Genomic DNA, 21,487 nt, shown 5'->3' with positions numbered 1-21,487 from the left:
TGCTCTGGGTGCCAAATCATCCCTGAGACAGGGAAAGAGTAAAGAAAGGATTAAGAAAAAAGGGGAAAATCTAACACCTTGTTGTGCCTTAGTGATTTAGGAGCTTGAGAATTATCAGGACATAAGATCTACAGAGATAAATTTAAAAAAAAAATCTGAGCATGAAAAGATCTTTATAAAGATTTTACACAAAACTAGACAATCTAGGTGTGTATTGTCCATACTTCACCTGTCTTGAGTAGCTCTGGAAAGCCCTAGAGATGCCAATCGACATTTGTAAAGTACAAAAATAAGCCTTTATTTCTGTGAATTTGAATGTGCCCCTTTGGCACAAAGAGCCCTCCCAAGTAATCCAGTGATCTGCTCTACGCCCTTATAGGAAGAGAGGCTCGGTCATAATTTGGACAGCGAAGAACAGCAAGAAGCAAGCAATGGAACAAAATATACATTCCCTACAGTCGCACGACTTGCCCATTCCCTGTAACAGGAAACATACAATTATCTGTACATGCCTCATTAAATAACCTTATTAAATAGGAAATCTGAAATGTACAAATTTACAGACTGAATCATTAAATACTCCCCCTGTGCACTCCCCTGTGCGCGTGTTCCCTGTTACTATCTGCAGCCGCACTCTGATACCACCATGCCTTCGTATTTGAACTTGTAGGTGACCACCCCTGCATCTAAGTAGAGAATAGAGATGGGATCGAGTTTGGTGGGCACGCAGCAGGCCTTGGAGGCTTTCTGGGGATTCTTCAGGTGAACCAAAGTCTGGACAATGGCATGTTTCGTTGGCGTGACGTGCTCCGTCAAGGGGTAGGCGCATACTCCGTGGCACTCGTAAGCTTCGTATCCCGCCGGGGCGATGATCCAGGAATCCCAGCCGATTTCCTTGAAATCTATGTAGAGCGGAGTCTTTTTGCAGTAGTTGCCTTTCGCGTTCCTCCGGATGCGGGCGGTGGAGTCGTAGATGATGTTGGAGCGCATCTGGAGCAGCGCCTCCTCGCCAGGCTGGCCGTGGAAATTGCCAACCTCCAGGTTCTCCAAGTCCAGGAGCTGCTCGTGGTCGATCATCTCGTTCAGCTCTTGCTTCTCCTCTTTTTTGTCGTTGCTTTGGTCATCAGAGAACACAATCAAGAGGGGCACGTGCTTCGCCTCCGAGTTGATGTCGATATCGAGTTTCCCCTCGCCGTTCTGCTCCTCCCCTTCCCTGCTCTCTATGTGAACTTCCAGCCGGTGCGTGGTCAGCCCGGCCCTTCGCCAGCGCCTGATGGCTTCGGTGACCTCGAAGCTCTCCCACTCGCTGCTCGTGCCGTAGATCTGCCTGGATGCCAGTGTCACCGTCTTTCTCTCTTCTCCTACCCCCATATGGTCATTTTCCAGCACTTCAAAAATTGTGACCTTCCGGTCGAGCCCATCGTAGAGCCTTTGGTCCCGCTCCACCAAGGTGTAGAGCCTCAGCTCTGCCATGGTGATTTCTTCATGGTGAGGGATGGAAACATTGAACAGGAGAGGGTATTTCCGAATTCCTGTAACACCAACAGGGTGGGAAACCAAGTCTGGAAATGACAGAGATCAAATATTTCAGAAGGGTCAGTACATCCAACAAGACACGCACTGAAGTTCATCTGACACATTTTGCATTGCTTCAGTCGAACAGTTCCAGGACAAAGGTTTTTTCATCATTTCCCAAAACGGTACTTGTAAAAAAGGCCAAGTTTAATTTACGTGTCTAAGGACAGCAAGATCCCAGACACGATAAAGACCATAAACATGGATTTATAGATTCTCCTTCTCTCCTGTGCCTTCCAGAGGCTTCCTTGTCACCTGGCTTACATATTAAAAGTGTTGCCTAATACTGAAATCACTTCTAGGTTGCTGCACAGCAACTATTTAAGAAATGAGGGAAAACACTCATCAGCATAGGAGAGGAAGGGAAGAAACTTATGACACTGGAGTGAATATGGGATGGATGATACATCTGCATATTTGAACTGGGTTTGCTTAGTGCTTCTGTGCTAGCAAGTATTCCCTTCTGCTGAAACATCCCTCAGAAAGGGAGGAAAAGTTTTTTCGGAAGATGTAAAGGCTCCTGGTTAGGAAGAGCAGGCGATGAACACCCAGCGTGAACCACCAGTCCACAGAAATCCTACCACAGACTCAACAGGCTTCCAGGGAGCAAACAGCTGGACTCAGCCAGGCACTTTTGGCAGCTTTAGTTAATAAAACATATAAGAAGGACATAATATCTGCTTGTCAGTCAGGCTCTGTCCTATCTGCGTTGTTTGTTTATACATAGGAAAATGCATTTCTTCACACAATGCAGGGATCTTAGCTAACAATTGTGTGTTTGTTGCTGAATTGCCGTGCTGTCTGCTCTGTCAGAAGACAGATTAGGACAGAGTTGGACATCAAGACCACAAGTAACATTTCTGCAAAGGCAAATTGCTTCCAACCTGTTACTGTCTTCATCCCTGACCTCTCCAATTTTGATATGTTTGTAGAAAAATGACACTGATAAAGCTGCAAGTACTGGCTGTGCTCCATCAGTGCACTTCAGCGAGCAGTTCACTTAAGCACGTGACTTGTCTTATTTAATTCCAGTTTTGAGGTTTTAAGGCATCTGCCTTTTTTTTTTTTTTCCATTTTGCACTTTTCATCTATTCATAAATAAAAAAAAATGAGGAGCGACTCTGCTTGCATTTCCCTACTTGTCAACTGATAAAGGTGGGAGCTAAATATGCGCTGCACAGCATCAGAGTAGGAGCAGACTGTGAGCTGAAACACAAAGCCATTAAAGCTCAGCTATAATCTCCGTACTGGAACTAATCTTTGGGATTTCCTAGACGCTGAGATGCTAAAGCAAGTCTGCAGTGATCGCATATAATGACAGGGTGGAGAAAAACCACCTGAGCACACAGAAGATGAGCACGAGTAGTTAATCAGGAGGCAGGGGAAGGCCATGCCATATGTGAGAAGCCGGGTGAGCGCTACCAGGGCATGAGAAATATTTATTTCTAGGTCAGGATGTGATTTTGCTCTTTAGCTAGAAGGTCTAGAGGGTGAAATATCTCCTGCTGTTACCAGTGCACCCTTGGCAGGGTCGGGAAGGGAGATCCGAAGTCCAGAGGGAAAGAAAACTTTCCCTTCAGACCTTTATTCAAGTTTTAAGAGCTGGTTACAGTCCGTTTACAGTGCAGACGTTCCAGTCCATGGGTTAAAACAAAGAGCTAATTCCAGCCATGCAGCACATTCTATTTCTATAATGTTCAAATTTAATGAAAGTTACAATGGATAGCAATGAAACTATCACTACTGCCGATTTTCAGTAGGCGGTGAAGAAAAAAATACCATAGTATGATCTGTTTCTACTGTCCTGATTATTGCAAGTAATTAATTTCTCTATCACAACAGCTTTTTAGCATGTAATGGATGGTTAATAGTTCTACAGACTTTCAAGACACATAACAAACATTAATTGCACGGCCCCTCTAAGTGCGTGTGATTATGAAGCTGTCTGAACACCAGCAGTCTCACTCTGCATCTTGCTGGTTTGGGTTGGAAAAGGTGAGAAATACTGAAAGGACAGAAAGTTACATTTAACCCAACTGGTGCAGAACTCCTGCAGTGATGAAACGGGCAGCGAACATCACGGTTACAGAAAAGCGCAGAACTGCGAACCACTGCATGTGTTATGGCGAAAGATCAGTCTGTACCATCTGCAACGCTGCAAACCTGAAAGAATTTCGGTTTTACCAGGGGCGTGACTTCAGATTTACGTCACTAAACCACACTGTATTCTATTCTTTAGCACATTGTACTTGGCAATTTTTATCTCGTTTATTTTTTCCGAATGGTGCAAAATGAGCAAAGAGCAGCACGCATTCCTTCTCGTGTGTTCATTTATACTGAGGGGCAGTGACAGGCACGGCTGTTGGGATGAGTGACTGGTCACCAGTGGGTGTAACTGGTTTGGCATCAACAAATTTCTCCACACTGGAGAAAATAAGATTAAAACCACAAGGTAGTGCCTCTTCAAACCAGAAACACTTTGCCGGTAAAGAGTGTGAGGGCCTGGTAGATTCTCTCCTTTCATCTCACTGCGCTGCAAAACCGAGGAGACTTGCACGTAGCCTCTCCCTATAGCTCATCTCTGAAACTGCAAATGTAAGAAAAAAACAATAATGACTTCTATACTTCATTAATTAGATGATGAGAGAACCTCCATGGCAGTTTGAACAGTCGCATGAACCCCAGAGTAGCTAAAATGAATCAAAGCACTTGTATTTGCCAAGTGGAGTAATTGGTATTTGGAAATGATCAGCTGAAAAATGGTTTTAACATAAAACCTGCATTGGTACAAACAGGGATTGACAAACTCTTGAACGTTAGCACTGAAACACTATCTGGTCCTTGTGGAACTGAGAGGAAATGCTGAAGCAGAAACATAGGGTGAAGGTACCTATGGTCACAACTAGGCTTTTTCTTTTTTAATAGGAAATACTCTAGTCCTCCAAAGTAGCACCTAAGTGTTATTCAAAACTCTGCTCCAGGTATTTCTATGGATATGCTGGACTATGCTCAGATGCCAAAGGAAGGAATTGTTACAAATCCCATGAGGATCAATAGTGAGAGGATGTTAACAGAAAGCTGGGTTTGGTTAAGTTCATAATGGGAGAATAGTGCACCTTTGAACAGCGCGTAAAAACATTTCTTGTTTTAATTTCAAATTTTACTTAAGGTATCCATTTGAAAAATCGGTCAGGTGATTGCAAATGATGTGTGTCATCATGGGGATAACGAGAATTATGCATGCAAATTATAGTTGGTGCTGTTCAAACATTAAAGAAACATCTTCCTTCAAAATCTCATAGTCTGAAAGGAAAGGACAAGGGATCTGTCTCGCAGAGGTGGGATCTGGGTGACGCTGGGACAAGCAGCGTCAGCTGCCAATTTCCAACGCCATCCTCGCTGAAAGGCCTTTTTTCCCCTAGTGCGGTTCATGCTCCATGCCTGGTAAATACATTTCGCACTGACTATAATGACGCTTATTTCTATTTACTTCTCAAGATGCACAGATCTTACCTTCATTTTTGAAGCTCCTAATAATATTTGCAGATGGCATAGATGTCCTATCCGTGGCAAACCTGTTGTACAGCTCTAGCATGTACTCTGGCGGATCCACCTTGGCCGTTTCGTGCAGGGGAATGTCCGAGAGGTTCAAGGTCTTCAAAAACTCATTTTTCATATTCTGAAGCAGCGTGTTGAAATCAACGCCATCCTGCTCAGAGAGAATCTCATCGAAAAGAGGCACGTCTTCCTCCAAGGAAGAGTGTTCCAGGCTCAGGATGGGGCTACAAGTGGCAAGGTGACCCAAGAGACAGAGGGCAGCCCCCAGCTGGAGGACTACGGAATCCATGGCTTTGCTCAAGCCTCCAACCGCACTCAACAAGCAATAGCTCTCGTGAGGGCTAAGTGGCGGTTTTATCCCCTGGGTTGTAGGCGGCTCGTGTCACAGAGAGATGACAAGTTTGGAAGCTCTTGTCTTGAAACTTGTGATCCGTCCTGTCTGTCTCCCCCCTTCCCCCTCCCCAAAAGCAGGTCTCGGTAATTGGATATGGCTCGTTCTCTTCTATGGTTGCCTTCCCTCTTATCTCGGGTAGTGTAAGCTGTTCACCAGATTTGTTGCTATCTCGCAATCCCCTTTCCCTTAATGAGCGTTTTGTAAACATTCTGCGCTAGGACACTCAGATAGGACAAGTTTCTCCTCCGAGAAGAACTGTCTTTTCTTTCTGCCTCCTGGTAGCTGACTTCCTCTGCTGTGCGCGAACGACTTTGATCCGCGCAGATTTGAAGCTATAATAACATGCAAATTCTACAGAGCCTCTATCCAAACTTACAGATGTTGCATGAACGGCAAACAATAACTCCCTTAAGGTAACAACTCTGCCCTTCTCAAAACTATTTTAGAGCTAAATCTTGATGTTGCATTTACAAAGGAACTTATGGGAAAAGGTCCATTCATCAAGGGTGACCCCCGGATTTTTTGCGCAGGCACAATACACCTGCATTGGCACCACCCAAAGGACTTGATTTTCTTTTTTTCAGTGCTTATTTTTGATCTAAACCACACTTTCCTGATACAAACATCGACACTAGTTGAGTGCTGGTGCTTGGCGCTGCGTGTCATGTAAATGCTCAGAAACAGAGAGGAGACTGGAATATTTGCAAATGGCTCAGAAAAATCTTTCCTTCCTTCTTTATCTTATATATGTGACTTGGCAGGTTATGGTTATTCTTGATTAGAATGACACTCAAGCCATGCCTGGTTTAATTGTTGTTTATTGTTTTTCTCAGTAAATATCAGTATCTTTGTGAAAATCATGTTCGGTATTGATGTCATGGAGCCAGACTTTGGCACAGCCTTTAAACCTCATTCTATTCAACTTTTCTCCTTCGCACCATGGGGAACTTGACAATAAATGCTAAGTTCATTACCAAGGTCCCTGTTATTGCCACACTGCATTAGAAGTAGATGTTTGAGCTTAGGAAGATTAATTTAGACGTCATTGTGGAGTTCATGGTTATCTGTGCAAGTTTATCTATAAATCCTTTGCAGCCTTGTCGGAGGCTCATGCCCAAATATTGTGGCTTTGCAGAGCCAAGCACAGAAAACTTCGGGAAATTTTGGAGTGGAGTTCAGGCCGCTTCTGTTAATTAACTTAAAAAGAAAAGCGCAATCTTCTTTTTGTTGGTGATTCATCACCTGACTATGCTGAACTAAGGTCCTTACGACCATAGGAAGTGAGATTAACATTAAAAGCCATGAGCACAGACTTAGGCTTAACTCTTTCATGCAGCACAACACTAGGGACTGTAAAGGAAAGTCCTCGGGGTGGCTCGGCCCAGCCGAGACTGCAGGGACTGGCTTTGTCATGAGAGCCATAGTACTTCCAGAAGTGGTTTCCCTTTTTTATGCTTAAGTATTAATTTCAGAAATGCAATTATTTCATATATAGACAGATATTGTAAGAGCTACTGCTTGCTACCTTCTCAGCACCTCCCAGCACGTGGCCTTATCCTCAGTCCTTGCTCATTTTTGGTTTTGCTTCTCAGACGAACACAAATAATGGCTTTATTGCACAGGCAATAGCACAAGATGTGCCTTGCAGAGCTTGTAGACACTGAGATCTATGGTATTAAATGCCTTTTTTCTGAGGGTTTGGGGGTTTTGATGAGATTTAGAGCTGGAGGTCTAGAATTTAAAAGGATTTCTTTAGCACCTGTATGGCTCCAAGGCTTTTAGCTGAATCTCCTCCCTCCCTATGAATGCACTGGCTGTTTTGAGGACTGCACCTGGCCGTTCATCAGACATCGAATGAAATTCTTTTCTCTGTAACTCTGTTAATCCAAAAGAACGATTCTAGAGGAGCTTTTCTAGGTTCACTCCTCTTTTCTATGTACTAAACCTTAGTCTGCTGTGCAACTCTGGTTCACTGGGTGACAAAACTGAACAGCGTTATTGCGACTGCACCATATAACATGAGCAGCGCCGACACTGCCTTCGAGCAGAGGCCGGGCCAGTGACCTCTCCAAGCCCTGCTAAGTCCAGACATAATTTCTATGAATCTGTAATTTCACACCCTGCAGATATAAATATGTAAAGTAAAAAGTAGTGCGCGCACAGCGATCTGACATAAATTTCCTAACCCACAAAAATTGATTCAGCGGCTCATTAGGAACACAATTACCACCCAGACATTCCAACTGTCTTTGCGTTTCCGCTTTGGGTTTGATAACTCCTTGAACAATCGTGTACCGAAGGGCACTGCAGCCCGCTGTGCTATACCCAAACCAGCTTTTGCCGAGTTTCCTCGCTTGTTCCATTTAGAGCCCGCTGGGGATTTGCCAGATGAGGAATATCCATAGAGTGCATCGGATATAAAAGCAGTTTCCCGTTTCCTTAGGTTGCAGGCTGAAGAATTTAACACATGCATTTTTTTTTCCGAATTAAAACGTATAACAGAGGAGCTTTATACCATGTCACTGAAATGAAGAGGTTTGGCCTTTTTTTCACATGCACAATAAGTATTCTAGAAAGGAAATTGGCCTCAAAAAAACCCCTATGCTAAATAGATTAACTGAAGTAGCTGGAGAGGGACCATTAATAAGCATCACTGCTTAATTATTATTAAATCTGCAGCATAAACAATGAGCCCATTTCGTTCAGCCAGACTTACAGAACCCACTCCTAGGAAGTTTGTGTTCATTTCCCCAGTGAATTTGCAGTTGCACATGGGAGAATGTAGGTAAAGAAAACCTGAGCCTCTGCACTGACCCTGGCAGCACCAGGGAAGAACATTCACTGTGTATTTAGCACCGTTTAATTAATATTTCGCCCTTCCTGTGGGAGCTGGCACTATGGGCTGGACAATCTCCCTTCTTACACCACGGTAAGAACCGGAGGGGAAAAATAAATCAGCCCAGAGAGCACAGAGAGGCCTTTCCTACTCACAGCATCAAGCAGATGGTGAGGGCAGCTGACACAGCAACTCCTGGGAACAGCTGTCGAAAGGGTCAGTCCTGAAGATTGTGGGGCTCCAAAATAGCCGCTAATCTCAGGCACCCCACAAGTTCCTCCAAGCCGATGCCTCCACAGCTTCTTCTGTCAAGAGGCAGCAGAAGAACGGGCTGGAGCAGGAATGTGTGAAGCGAGCTGGGCGCTGAAAGGCTGGAAAGCGAAGCAGAGCTTGACCAAGTGTCAAGGTTGCCGATATCCAAGATCAAAAGGGGGTGATGCTCCTCTGGGGAAGAGGAAGTGGGGAAAAAGAATGTGAAATGGTTTTTTAAGCATCCTCACCCTTCCTCAGGCTGATTTTCAGAATGGAGGAACACCTGCTTTTCACTAACACACTCTGAGCAGATTGGGATGGGGAACCTTTCCAGGAGAAAGGGATTAATGTTTATGTGTCCTGGGCTTCCTGGACGCGACTGGTTTCTCAGTGAATAAAAAGAGAGCTTGCCAGTTACTTATTGTAAGTCACATGTATGTAAGTTCTCCACATGTTAACTCAGGTGGATTTTGGTTCAGCAGCCTAGACCTTAACAAATGTAATAAATATTCTTAAATTATTAATTACAATTACTTAAAATTATGATTTTGAATTATTCTATGATTCTAAGTATTAGGCTTTTTAAAAACATTTTTTACAAGTGTTTTTTTCTCTTTTGTTTTTCTTTGTTTCCTTTTGCTCTGATTGTTTTTACTGGCTTCTATTGAGAGAGCGTCTCAGCAAACACCACCAAGCAAACCCGAAGAGATTAAGGTTTCAGCACAGGAAAACACAATTGTTCTTAGTTTAAATACAGAAGCATTACTGAAAAGCAGATGTTCCTTAGAGTTCCTATCTTTTTTGTTTGTTTTCCAGAAAATATTTGAAGAGATATTTGATGAAAAAAAGTCGATTAAATAAATAATCCGTTAGAGGGGGAAAGGATATTAAAAATTTTGCCTGTCCAGCTTATATATGAAGATAAATATCACAGGTAAAACTGTGGCTGGGATGTGGAGGTAAGAGCATTTAATTTCAGATTTCACAAGGGAAGGACTTGCATCCACCACTGGCTTTCGGGGACGTTTCTTATAGATCTTCAAACTGCAATACCAAATGCCCATATTTAGGGCAGGTGAGACAGGAAACCCAACAAGCATCAAATAATTCCAGTATCCTACGACCTCAAAGAGCCTTATAATTTTCGTTTAAGCTTTATGCTTATTTGTGTGCAGCCCAGTTAGACACTTGCATGTGCAATAGATAAGAAATACACATAAAGAGACACACAGGGTAGCAGAGGAAAACGTCCCTGTTTCGTAAAAGAAAATTTATCTAAGGATTTGCCCAAGGTAGCAGAGGACAGAGAGCAGAGCCAGCAACTCAAAATGCAGCATCCTGCTTCACCACAAGAAAATATACTTTTCCATCCTGCTCCTGCAAGGGATTGCATTATGGCACAAGGGAACCTTGCTTTCTGTGCTAAAACCTTTGAGGAAGATAATAATAGTAATAATAATAATAATAATAATAATAATAATAATAATAATAATAATAAAGGCTGAGAGTCTTTTCTATACGAGGCAAAGAGCCGTCACTCTCAGCCACATGACTGCTTTTGCCCATAAGTAATGGAGTGTTAATAAAGCACAAAAGGGTGTGTTTTGATGGAAGAACAGAAGTGCCTTTGGTAATGTTAATTGGCCCTCAAAACACTGAGTTCAATGTGAAAATATCCCACCTATTTTTCCACTGCACAGCATAAGGAGGTATAAGACACTTCTCTATCACTCTATCTGGATCAAATCTCAACGTTCAGACTGGATCGACAGCAAGACATCTTGTTGAGAAAGTTTTAAAATTCGTACTGGGCAAACCCAAGATCCTTTTCCAAAGGGATTTCTGCTTCAGGCTACTCTCTAATCAGGACACCACGGACGCACGTATGATTTCAGAGGAGCAGGAGTGACGCAAGCTAACGCGCTCTAGCAACCATCACGGCATGTGATTCGAAGTTTTCCAAAATACAGGGATGAAATTATTACAAAAATGCCCCGCAACGGTCTCTGTCAGGAGATAACTGTGGCATGAGGTAACTGTTGGGTGTGATATGGGAGATAAAGACGAGTGTGACACTGACAGTGTGATACTGACAGTGTGATGAGCTTGCAATGGAATAACTAAAATTAGTTTCCATTCCTGCATCTGCCTGAGTCCTTATTCCTGTGTCCCTCGGTTCGTGGCTGCTCTGGATTCCCCTTCCATAAATGGGCTGTTCCCAGTAGCTCCATGTTCTGATTTCAGATGTCACTGGAAAATTAGAAGATGGTATTGAATGAAAGAGCAGGGAGAGAAGTGTAGTAATGTGTTACAAACAGCATGACTGGGAAAAAAGAAATCAGGGACAAGGAAAGTCGCTGTGCAGCTGCAAGGGCAGGGAACTACTTAAAGGGTATAACAGAGACAACACAAATGCCATCAATAGCTTTACATGGGAAGCCAGTGGCATGTCGTCTTCACCAGCAATTTCCAGGCAAGTGACAAGGATGGGGGACACGCTAATGAGCGGGGGACACACTAACGAGCAGAGCACACAAACGACCTGCGCTATTACTGGTAATTCCCTTTCTTGTCTTCTTTTTTCCCCACTGAGGTAGCAAAAGGTCCAAGCAGGGACCCCATCACATTTGCACGAGCGCAACCTGGCCACAGCTGCAGGTCTCCGGCCACGCGGCATTACAGATAAATAATGATAAGCAGGGATTTTTAAGCCAGTGGAACTGAAACAGAAATAAAAGAGGTGGAAATAGCTGGGCATTGCCTTCCTGGCAGTGTCCTCACAGCAACGTCCGGCAAATTCACGACGAGCTCACGGCTTCGCTGTTACCGTGAGTCCCAGCTCCCTGTGTGCTCGTTCTCTGAGCAGTTATTTGGAAGAGCTGCCGTTTTCTAGCGTGATCAAGTTGGCTTTGTATTTAATTGGGAAATTTCTAGCACGCACTCGCATACATTGCTCAGTCCTGCAGTCAGAGAACCTTACACAGAAAATTCTTCAATCTTTCCACGAGGAAGACAAAGCAGGCCCTTGGTTTTGTATCTTCTTCTGTACATTCCATGTGTAACCTGTCTTTTTTCTTGATAGGCCTCAAAATGAACTAAAACAGGCAATTGAAATGCTTATATGTAGTGCAAGTACCTTACTGCTCCTGGAAATAAATATTTGCTTATATCATGTATGTAGGGAATGGGAGATGTCTCAAGAAATTGATGGATTTGTCTCCACTTCCATTACCTCAATATATACCTCCATGCAGACAGAGGCCCAAACTAATATTAAAGTTTAGTACCCTTAAGGGTCGCATGATGTATTCAGTCTAACAATTCAAACCTGGTGAGACACAGTCAAAAATAAATCAATCACTATTTGAGAGCTTGACACAGAAAGCGATTGTGCTGCAGTGCTAATGAACAGCAGGGTAGCCATGCTGTTAATACCAGGAGGTTTGACTCCGCAGGCTTCTTATCATACTTGCTTCACAGAACGAGGTCAAGAGAAAGTTTTAATTTTACATTTTTGAAATTCTTTCACCATCTAGTTATTTTATGGAGCTTTGGTATTCGTGTGTGTGTGTTAAACTTCAGGCAACTCTGAGCAGCTTCGGTGACACTGACAAAAGCAAGACTCCTGAACAAAACTTGACAGAAACCTCCCAAATTTTTCATCTTTCTTTGTCAGCTACATCCATTCTGTTTGCAGAATATCATTATTTTTCATAATGAGAACTCCATTTAAATACTCTCATAGCCTTTAAAGCACAAAGTTCTTGGGAACAATTACTAAATGTATCGTGTCCTTGGTTTTTACAACTGTGGATTCTTAATCTTGAATGACGAGTTAGAAGCAAACAGGCTCTGTTCACTCCAAATTATTTTGCTGACAATTTTGATTAATAGCTTGAAATTATTTAATTGACAACTTGAGTACTAAGCAGAGGCGGAATATTTTCTGGCAGTGTTAGTTGATATCTCAGCATGAGATAGTAATTACAAAGCCAACAGCTTGTAATCATATCAACAAAACATGAGGAAAAATTAGACAAGCATGTCTAATATTTGCTCTGTTTATTTGATGTTAGGGCTGGAATCAAAATGGGAAAGCAAGTTGTACATAACAGCAGAAGAGATTGATTCAGTAAAAAATACTGGTTAAGCACAGCTTTAAAAATGCAAAGATTAAAATGTGTCACATTTCAGTTTCTACAACTTGATGATTTGAATTATACTGGATAAATTAGGGTTGTCAGCAGCTTCTCTCATTTATGTTTGCCATGAAACTGAATATCAAATTTTGTCTATTTTTAAGAGAAACTGTACAGAACTTCTCACTAATTTCGGCTTCAATTACAGCAAGGATTCCAAAGATGGCCTGGTCCCCTTAGTCTGGTTTCTGCAGCTTTGTTGTTTAGGATCTTCAGATTACTTATGTATTGGTTAGAATTACTGAGGAATTTGATAAATGCTGTTAAGAGCTCACTTCACAAGGCAACTACTGAACTCTCCTTGCCTGAAAGAGTCTTACATATATCCAAGACCAACAAACTGAAGGACTAATTGCACTCCAAATTTAACTAGCACATCAAAAATGTGACTTCATCTTGGCAGCTTTAAAAAAAATATCACAACAGGCAGGGAAAATGAGAGTCCAGAGGTAAGAGCTCTATGCAAATATCTTTACAGCCAGGAAACTCACCTCAGTGATACACAGATTTGGTTTCTGATTAGCTGTCACATCAGTTTGAGACCATTTTAGTGGTAGCATACACATACAGAGACTAGTCTCAGGTACTATTTATACACTACTAACATTTGTGAGGCTCAGGATCATGAAAACACATATTAATTGGAGAATTTTTAATCAGCTTCCCACTTTTTAGACTCGAGTTCTGCTAGCTCTATCATTCTTGTCATGTTGCAGTTATCTCGTCCCCAGCTGCTTAACACCTGTAAGCTGCGCATGAACACCCCCCTATCTGCAGGATCCCACCCCTCTGGTAATTTTAATTAACAAGACCCGCCCCCATTTAGGATTTTGGCTTGAGAGGGGGGTCTGTAATGTGCTTTAAATCATGCTGCACATCTCCCAGTTTTTCTCAGAGCGGCTTGGCAGATCAGAGTGTCTCGTGAAGCGCGGATGGCAGCTTATCTCACTGAGAGCACGGAACAAGCCCCTCGCAGTCCCTGGTGTTAAAGGGCTTGACTTATCTGGAATGAGTGGCAGAGTGGCCTGGCTCAGCTCCCCGTGTCGCACCCAGGGACATTGCTTAATGTGCTGCTGTCAAACACCTCTGGGTGTGCTCAGGGCAAATTTCTTAATCAGGGAACTTCTTTAGGTGAAAACAGCCCCTGCTGCTGATCACAGGGGGTCGAAAAGGTTCTTGGCTGCCATTGTTGGCTCAATACTTAACGTCCTTAAGTCTCAATTTAAATATATTTTTTAATGCTTAACAATTTTTACATGACCATCTGTATAGCGGTGCCAACACGAGAAAGGGGAAACTCTGTGGCAGCTGGCGTCCTGACTATCATGGGATGGACGGGATGTGCTGTGTCCTACCTGGTAAGTGCCAGGCAGGATTTATAGCCTGCAAATAGATAAAGGCTTCAGCCACCCTTATAGTCTGGGCTGTCTTGGAAGCTCTCGGAATTACAAGAACCTCCTCAGAAAATGCAGCCCAGCTTCACCCCTCTACCCTGCTTTATATCCCCACATCAGCTCTCATTATAATACCAGCAATTATTAAGTGATTTTTAAAGGATGCTTTCTCCAATCTGAGCATAGCCACAAAAGGGTCTGTTTTATGCTACATACGCCCTTCTATCCAACGAGAAATGGTTGGAGTGACTTGAGGACCGCATTCAACACGTCTGAATCACCTTCCTCTCTTTATACGCACTCTCAGAAAATTAAATAGAGTGGGAACCACCAAGTCACATGAGTCTGGCTGCCTCTTACTGACCTGAAAGAGCAAAGAAAAGAACTTGTAGAATAGGAAAAGAGATGCTAAAACCTGCAGAGGATGTGGCCATGACAAGAGGTAAGAACAGCAGGACCTGCCAGCAAGAGACACAGACCTGGCTACAAAACTCCAGCCAGACTGCCAGCCCCATTTCTCCCAAAAAATCCCCAAACTGAACAACGAGCCAAAAGACTCCGTGAGTTACTCCTGAGGGAAGAGCTTGGCTAAGCAGGACTGGGCAGGGGCAGAGACAGATAAGGCTGGTTAGATTTCACTTGGTGGCAACAGGGTCATGATAAGGAGAGGGAGATAAGAAAAATGCCAAAGTGTTGGGGCTTCCCCCCTTACCGGTGCTCACGGTCGGTGTGTGATTTGCCTTTGTCAGATTTATTTTTCATCTCTTGCTGCATCCCTTTTCTGAAAGAGAGAACATTTCACTCAGTCTTCCCCAGGAGGGTGGTGAGACACTGGAATCAGCTGTCCGGGGAAGACGTGGATGCCCCATCCCTGGAAGGGTTCAAGGCCACGCTGGACGAGGCTCTGAGCAACCTGGTTTAGTGGAAGGTGTCCCTGCCCATGGCAGGGGGGTGGAACTAGATGATCTTTAAGGTCCCTTCCAACCCAAACCATTCTATGATTCATGTTAGATCTTGTGAATCTTTGCTACCTATGTTTCTAGAACATTTCAAAATCTTTGATTAAGAAACCTTGTGCAAATGTAATGCTTCCATTATTAGATAATGGAATATGTATACATAAATTAATGAGAAAAAAATGACAACTATATTAAGGGATCAAAAAATATTTCCGTTAGTCACCAGAATTACATGTGAAACAAATATCCTACTGGTTTGGAAATCTGAAAGAATTCCAATCCTCTGCATCCTGACTCAGCTTTTACCTCCCAGGGAACAGGTCTCAGGTTGACAGGGATTCATTTTATTTTAGAGTTATGGTTTCCTCCTAGTCACAGAATCACAGAATCACAGAATCACAGAATGTTAGGGATTGGAAGGGACCTCAAAAGATCATCTAGTCCAATCCCCCTGCCAGAGCAGGAACACCTAGGTGAGGTTACACAGGAAGGCGTCCAGGCGGGTTTCGAATGTCTCCAGAGAAGGAGAATCCACAACCTCCCTGGGCAGCCTGTTCCAGTGTTCCGTCACCCTCACTGAGAAGAAGTTTCTTCTCACATTTAAGTGGAACCTCTTGTGTTCCAGCTTGAACCCATTACCCCTTGTCTTACTGTTGGTTGTCACCGAGAAGAGCCTGGCTCCATCCTCGTGACACCCACCCTTTATATATTTATAAACATTGATGAGGTCACCCCTCAGTCTCCTCTTCTCCAAGCTAAAGAGACCCAGCTCCCTCAGCCTTTCCTCATAAGGGAGATGCTCCACTCCCTTAATCATCTTCGTTGCCCTGCACTAGACTCTCTCCAGCAGTTCCCTGTCCTTCTTGAACTGAGGGGCCCAGAACTGGACACAATATTCCAGATGAGGTCTCACCAGGGTAGAGTAGAGGGGAAGGAGAACCTCCCTCGACCTACTAACCACCCCCCTTCTTATACACCCCAGGATGCCATTGGCCTTCTTGGCCACAAGGGCACAATGCTGGCTCATGGTCATCCTGCTGTCCACCAGGACCCCCAGGTCCCTTTCCCCTACACTGTTTTTTTAGCAGTGTTTTTAGCAGCCTAGTGAGAGTAAGATCTGATTTAATAACAACCCTGGGCTCAGTTTGCAATAATAAGACTCAAACTGTTGAGGTTGCTGTAACAATTTGCCATCTAGTGGTCAATGGACATCACACTCGCTTCTCAGCTTGAATAGAAAGCAAAAATGTACTACCAGGATTGGATTATTATTGTGTTATTATTATTATTATTAGCCTTAGAAAATCTGGGATGGCTCACTGGCCAAGACAGTTACTTATTTTAAACAAGTAACCGTGCAAAACCCAGCTCTCCAGACAATCATTTAAAACCTAAGGATTTAAGACTAGACACCTTGTTTTAAACCAAGCACGTACTTTCCCTTTACTGGGATGTGTCCTCTTATCTTCTTGCACATGGATCTTGCCATGTTGTTCAGTGCCTGACCACAGCTATTTGCTCCTGAGTGCTTAGTGGTTATAAAGGCACACTCAAGAGGCGAGTTTTTGTCTTCTAAAATTAAGGGATTATTTTTTTCCCCACTACTATGCATTGTTAGCACAGAAATGGTGCGAAGACCCATCAAATGAGGACACTCATTCACACCTTTGCCCAGACCGCACCATTTTTGTTTCCAACAGCCACTCTCCAAGTCTGATTTTGTTTTTCTCTGCTAGTGGAAATTCTTCCTATAAGTGAAAATTTGCTAATGTTAATAGCTGTCCCTTTCTGTTACTTGATACACACTGGAAAGCTTATTTTCTCATATCAGAAAAGATATACGAAAATCTGCCACTCCTAATTTAAGCAGTTTCTCTCATTTAAGTGGTATTGCTCACCAGGGTAAGAGTTTCCAATGATCACAACTGGCAAGGGTGTCGTACCGTGACCTTGGTAGTCTTGTACACTGGGAATTTTGGGGAGGTCCTCAGTGGGATGGATTCCACAGTAAAAAGATCTTGGATGACTGCGCAGCACAGGTGACTGGATAAACTGGTGTCCTTGGCAGTGAGGGACCATCGAGGCTTCCTGCCCACTGATATGCGCAGGGATCAGGAAAGGTTAATTGCAGCAGAGCTGGAGATGTGACTGGAATGTGTGCTAATTCTGCCCTCCCCAAAATGCTCCGCATATTTTAGCTGCCTGTCAGTGTGCATCCAATGATACCATTGTTTAGATTCCAGGCATGTCTTTAAACACCTTTCAGGCTTTTTTAAAAAAGCTGGGAGCAAATAATAAGCATTATTCTGATATCCCAGCCTAGGATAAATATTGTTTTAACTCACAAAAGCTGCCAATGCATGCACAGATACTCAGGCACACCCAGGCACCTGCCCAGCGTGCCCTCTTCCACACAAAACAAATTCCCCACCTTTTATAGGACAAGACTAGCTGCAAAGCTGGCTTAACTTTCAAAACATGTATATTACTTTGATGGAAACTCTTGGAAAGATCAGGTAACTTTCAAGACAGTAAGAGTCACATCCTCATACTCTCTTCCTTTCTAGACTCTTTCTGCCGATATATCTTCAGGATCTAAGCTTGTACACTGGCTCCTTTCTTTATTTTTGTGATAGAGCTGGGTATGATCACCACAGCCCTGCCCCTCTCCCGATGCAGATATACCAATAGCCCGTGCTATTTTCAAGGTGTTAATCTTAGGCTTAAGGCTAATAAAGCCTCATGGACAACCCACTCTGCATATTAACCTTAAGCGGTCGTTACTAGGATAAGCTTTGTTGACTGTGAACATAACTCCCTCTCCCATTGTTTCTGGGAACGAGAGCTGGCTGCTCTCCACTTAGGAAGCATCTGAAATCCCCTGTGGGCCCCAACCGTGGCAATCAGTGGGAATTTTCCATCCATTCCAGTGATCATAATATAAAAAGATCCTTAATGACCAACAACCCATAAGGCCACTGATGCCTAACAAGCTCTATGACAGCAGATGCTTCATAAACATGTCTAAATTAAGTCATAAATAAGAGGAAAACTATATATTTCCATCAGATCATGAACATTCAGTACAGACCCTCTGCTGACAGGCTGTGGATTTCAAGATTGCAAACATTTTCAGACTACAGTTATTTAAGATGACAAATGGACTGTATCTTCAGAAACACTTTACCTGCTGTTGCTGCTTTTTACTTCCATGGTCTTTCCTTTTCCACAAATAACATCCATCACCTTGCAAGATAAGAGGAATAGATTAATTATAGTCTATGGCATGTAGGTAACACATGCAGTAAACTGTGGCAAAGTCAGCAAAGAAGGAAATAGCACTGGCCAAGTACTGAATCAAATAGATAAAATTCTTTCTCCTGTATAGGTCCTTTTCCCTGTTTTTGTTCAGAGCTAGGTGTACATGCCTGTTTGCCCTGTGGTTAGTTACTAAATTCAGAATACACTTCTTTTGCTCTGCGATTATTTCTAGCATGATCTTTGAAACCAGTGATATGTGGGTGATACCAACAGGCCTGAGCTCAAGGCCTGTAAATTCAGAGCTGCAACGTGTCCATCCATGTGCTCATATGAAAACAAACCATTGTCTGAAAACCAGGGGGGAGGAGAAGGTGGGTGTGTGGGTCAAATGGTACATGATTCCTCCTGTGCTTCCTTTACTCTTTGTTGTGACCTACACCCCAAAAGGCACAGCAATGTCACAAGATATTTGCCTCCAGGGTGCTCCATCCAGAACGGTTTCCTGTCAGCTGCGCGCCCTGGCACTGGAGGTGCTGGTTATCAAACACTAAACACAGGAGTCAAAACACAAATACATTGCTAACAGGTCTCACTGATACAATGAGATTGCAAACTAAAAAGCGAGGAAAAATTTTCTTCCGTGTTCGAGTACACAAAGGGCAGAAACACTACCTCCCTCGCTCAAACAAAATTAAATAGCAGATAATATGGTATTGAGGTGTTTCAGAATTCTTTGTAGAAATATTTGCTCTCGTATTGAGTGCAAATCTACTGAGCTTGTAACACTGCCTGCACAATTAGTAGGCAGTAAACACTAGAAGTTTACTGGTAAGCTTTTAGATGTATATGCAATACTTGCTACGCAGAAAGTATAAGACCTCAGATATACTTATAATTTAAATGAAATTCAGTCAAACCACAGAAAGGGATTTTTTTAAGCCATCGGGGAAGACTGAAGAGCTGGACTGAGTTCCTGCTTCGGTCACGGGCAATTTCCATGACAGCTGTCAAACCACACAAACTAGATTGTGCTTCAGTTTCCCATTGACAGTGTCAGGGCAGCAACACATCCCTTATTTTGTCAGTTCAGAAGAGTCCTCACGATCTGTAATCAACTATACAAGAGGAGAACAAGACTCTTCAGACAAGCAACACTCTTTATCCCTGGGTCAATGGAAAAGTTTAGCCCTGCTTGCTTTATAACCACCTATCACCACTCTGTTTTATTTAGCTCTCACCACACATCTCACAAATAACACTGTTCAACTAATAAAATGAATGTGGTATGAAGAGGGTTGCTTAAAAGTAACTAATTCTGATTAAACTTGTAGCAACAGGATGAGAGTCTCAAAGGACCGTTACTACACTGCACACACAGTAAAGGTTCAGATTCATCTATAGTGCAATTAGGCAGAAAAACAGATTGCATTGACTAATTATTTTAAATAACTTCAAATGATATAATCTTACAATAATAAGACTCAGCTTTGCTCGTACATCTAGTCTTCCCTTCTGGAAGCTCTAGCAGTTCGTTCCTTCAGATCTACTTCAATCTGTGGTCTTCAAGCTTTCACTGGATAGTCCATGTCAAGTCAGCATCCCTAAAGAAATAATGCAAAGATACATAAAGCCTGAGATAATTAAAGCAGTTATTTTCTAGATCTTGAAGAGTTTGGCTGGCTCGCGGGTGTGGCTTGTTGCAACTTCCATGCTCTCTAACAGAAAAATACACAAGGCAAGTGTTGTAACATGACAGTTGACACTTGAAAACTAGATTAGAGCTTCCAACTGAGTTTCGAAGGTCCTGAAATAGCCACCTCTCTGGATACTGCAACCACAAAAAGCTCTGAAAGTCACAACTCACATGAATGCTCTTGCCAAGCAGCTCTTTGAGGTGTTCCACATCCCTCATGCATCATCCAACATCACCACTACAGCTCCTAGTTGAGCTGCACTTCAAAATACAGCTAAACGAGCTGTCCTGTACACACACACACAAGTATTCCTGGATTTAATTACAGAACTTTAACTCTCCAGAAACATTCTTTGCATCACCAAGAACCTGCAGCTTATTGTGAATACAATTAACCTAAAAGAACAGTTTCACCATACCGTAAAATCCTGATTTAATAAAGAGCAGATGGGTTGTCCAGGAGTTTGATTTGAAAATAACAAATTGCAGAGCTGGGGCCAGTTTCCTGGACCCCAAAGGAATGCCCTGTCCTCTGGCAACCATTCAAGGCTCCAATAAACAGTAAACATTTAATGTTCAGCGCCAAAATACACACTCCTTCCAAGCGCTGATGGCAAGGATGTGTGAACTCATCCATTCGCTGAGATCTACCAGATGAGCAGGCAGCACCAATCTTGTATTTTAATCAGCTCCTGACACAAACTGCTCTCCAGCACATGCGGGACACTCGGCAAGTGGTCACAGCTCTTTTTACACTGGCATTGTGTGAACGGATAATTTTATTCCAGGTTACAGAATTTTTAGGACTGGGACAGTCTCCTCTATCCGGCTTTGAAAAAACACCCAGAACAAAAAGCTCTGACCCATCGCCCCTATTTGAAGTGCTATAAATTTCCACTGGCCTTGCAGAATTCAAGCTGCTTTGCAAGTGTTGGTGCCACAGATCTGCTCCCTCCCCTTATTTATTCATCATGTGTTTGTTCCTCCCGCAATCATACACAAGGTGAGTCAGCACCTGAGAGGCCAGATGCTGATGCTGAAGGGAAGTTCTCCACTGGAAAAAAATATTTGTTGCTGTTTCTTTATGGCATGAAACATAAACCAACATCTAGGCCATGTTGCAGCCTGAGCATAGGGAATGCAAAGGGAAAAGTATGCATGAAAACTAGCAAGGGACATTTTACTTCTGCTTTTGAACGAAGAAAAAGGACAAGGCATTTCAATTACTGCATCAACTTTATTTGTGTATCATAGGTGTGTTGCACTCAAAGCTTAGGACAGAGAAGTTGAGTCTAACACCGAGTTTTGTTCCAGATGGAGAACACGGCATCATAAAAGCATGAGCTGTTTCCATGCAGCAGGATTT

The 21,487-nt window shown here is 43.0% G+C and overlaps 1 protein-coding gene across 1 annotated transcript; it reads right to left on the bottom strand.

Moving 5' to 3' along the window:
- Positions 1 to 618: 618 nt before the first annotated feature.
- Positions 619 to 5,422, bottom strand: BMP10 (bone morphogenetic protein 10). The gene is made up of 2 exons (XM_065651814.1): positions 5,089 to 5,422; positions 619 to 1,562 (listed from the first exon to the last, which is right to left on the bottom strand). The coding sequence occupies exons 1-2, from the start codon at positions 5,420 to 5,422 to the stop codon at positions 619 to 621; spliced, it is 1,278 nt and encodes a 425-aa protein (XP_065507886.1).
- Between the last annotated feature and the right edge of the window lie 16,065 nt (positions 5,423 to 21,487).

Source organism: Caloenas nicobarica, chromosome 25 (genome assembly GCF_036013445.1).
Source record: "Caloenas nicobarica isolate bCalNic1 chromosome 25, bCalNic1.hap1, whole genome shotgun sequence".
Taxonomy (NCBI): Eukaryota; Metazoa; Chordata; class Aves; order Columbiformes; family Columbidae; genus Caloenas; species Caloenas nicobarica.
The sequence above is the reverse complement of the archived record's forward strand: the minus strand, read 5'-3'. Positions and strand labels throughout refer to the sequence as shown.

Coding starts and splice junctions, on each gene's coding strand:
- BMP10 (XM_065651814.1), bottom strand. CDS start 5,422: ATGGATTCCGTAGTCCTCCAGCTGGGGGCTGCCCTCTGTCTCTTGGGT. Junction 1,563..5,088: donor TAGGAGCTTCAAAAATGAAG/GTAAGATCTGTG, acceptor TGTCATTTCCAG/ACTTGGTTTCCCACCCTGTT.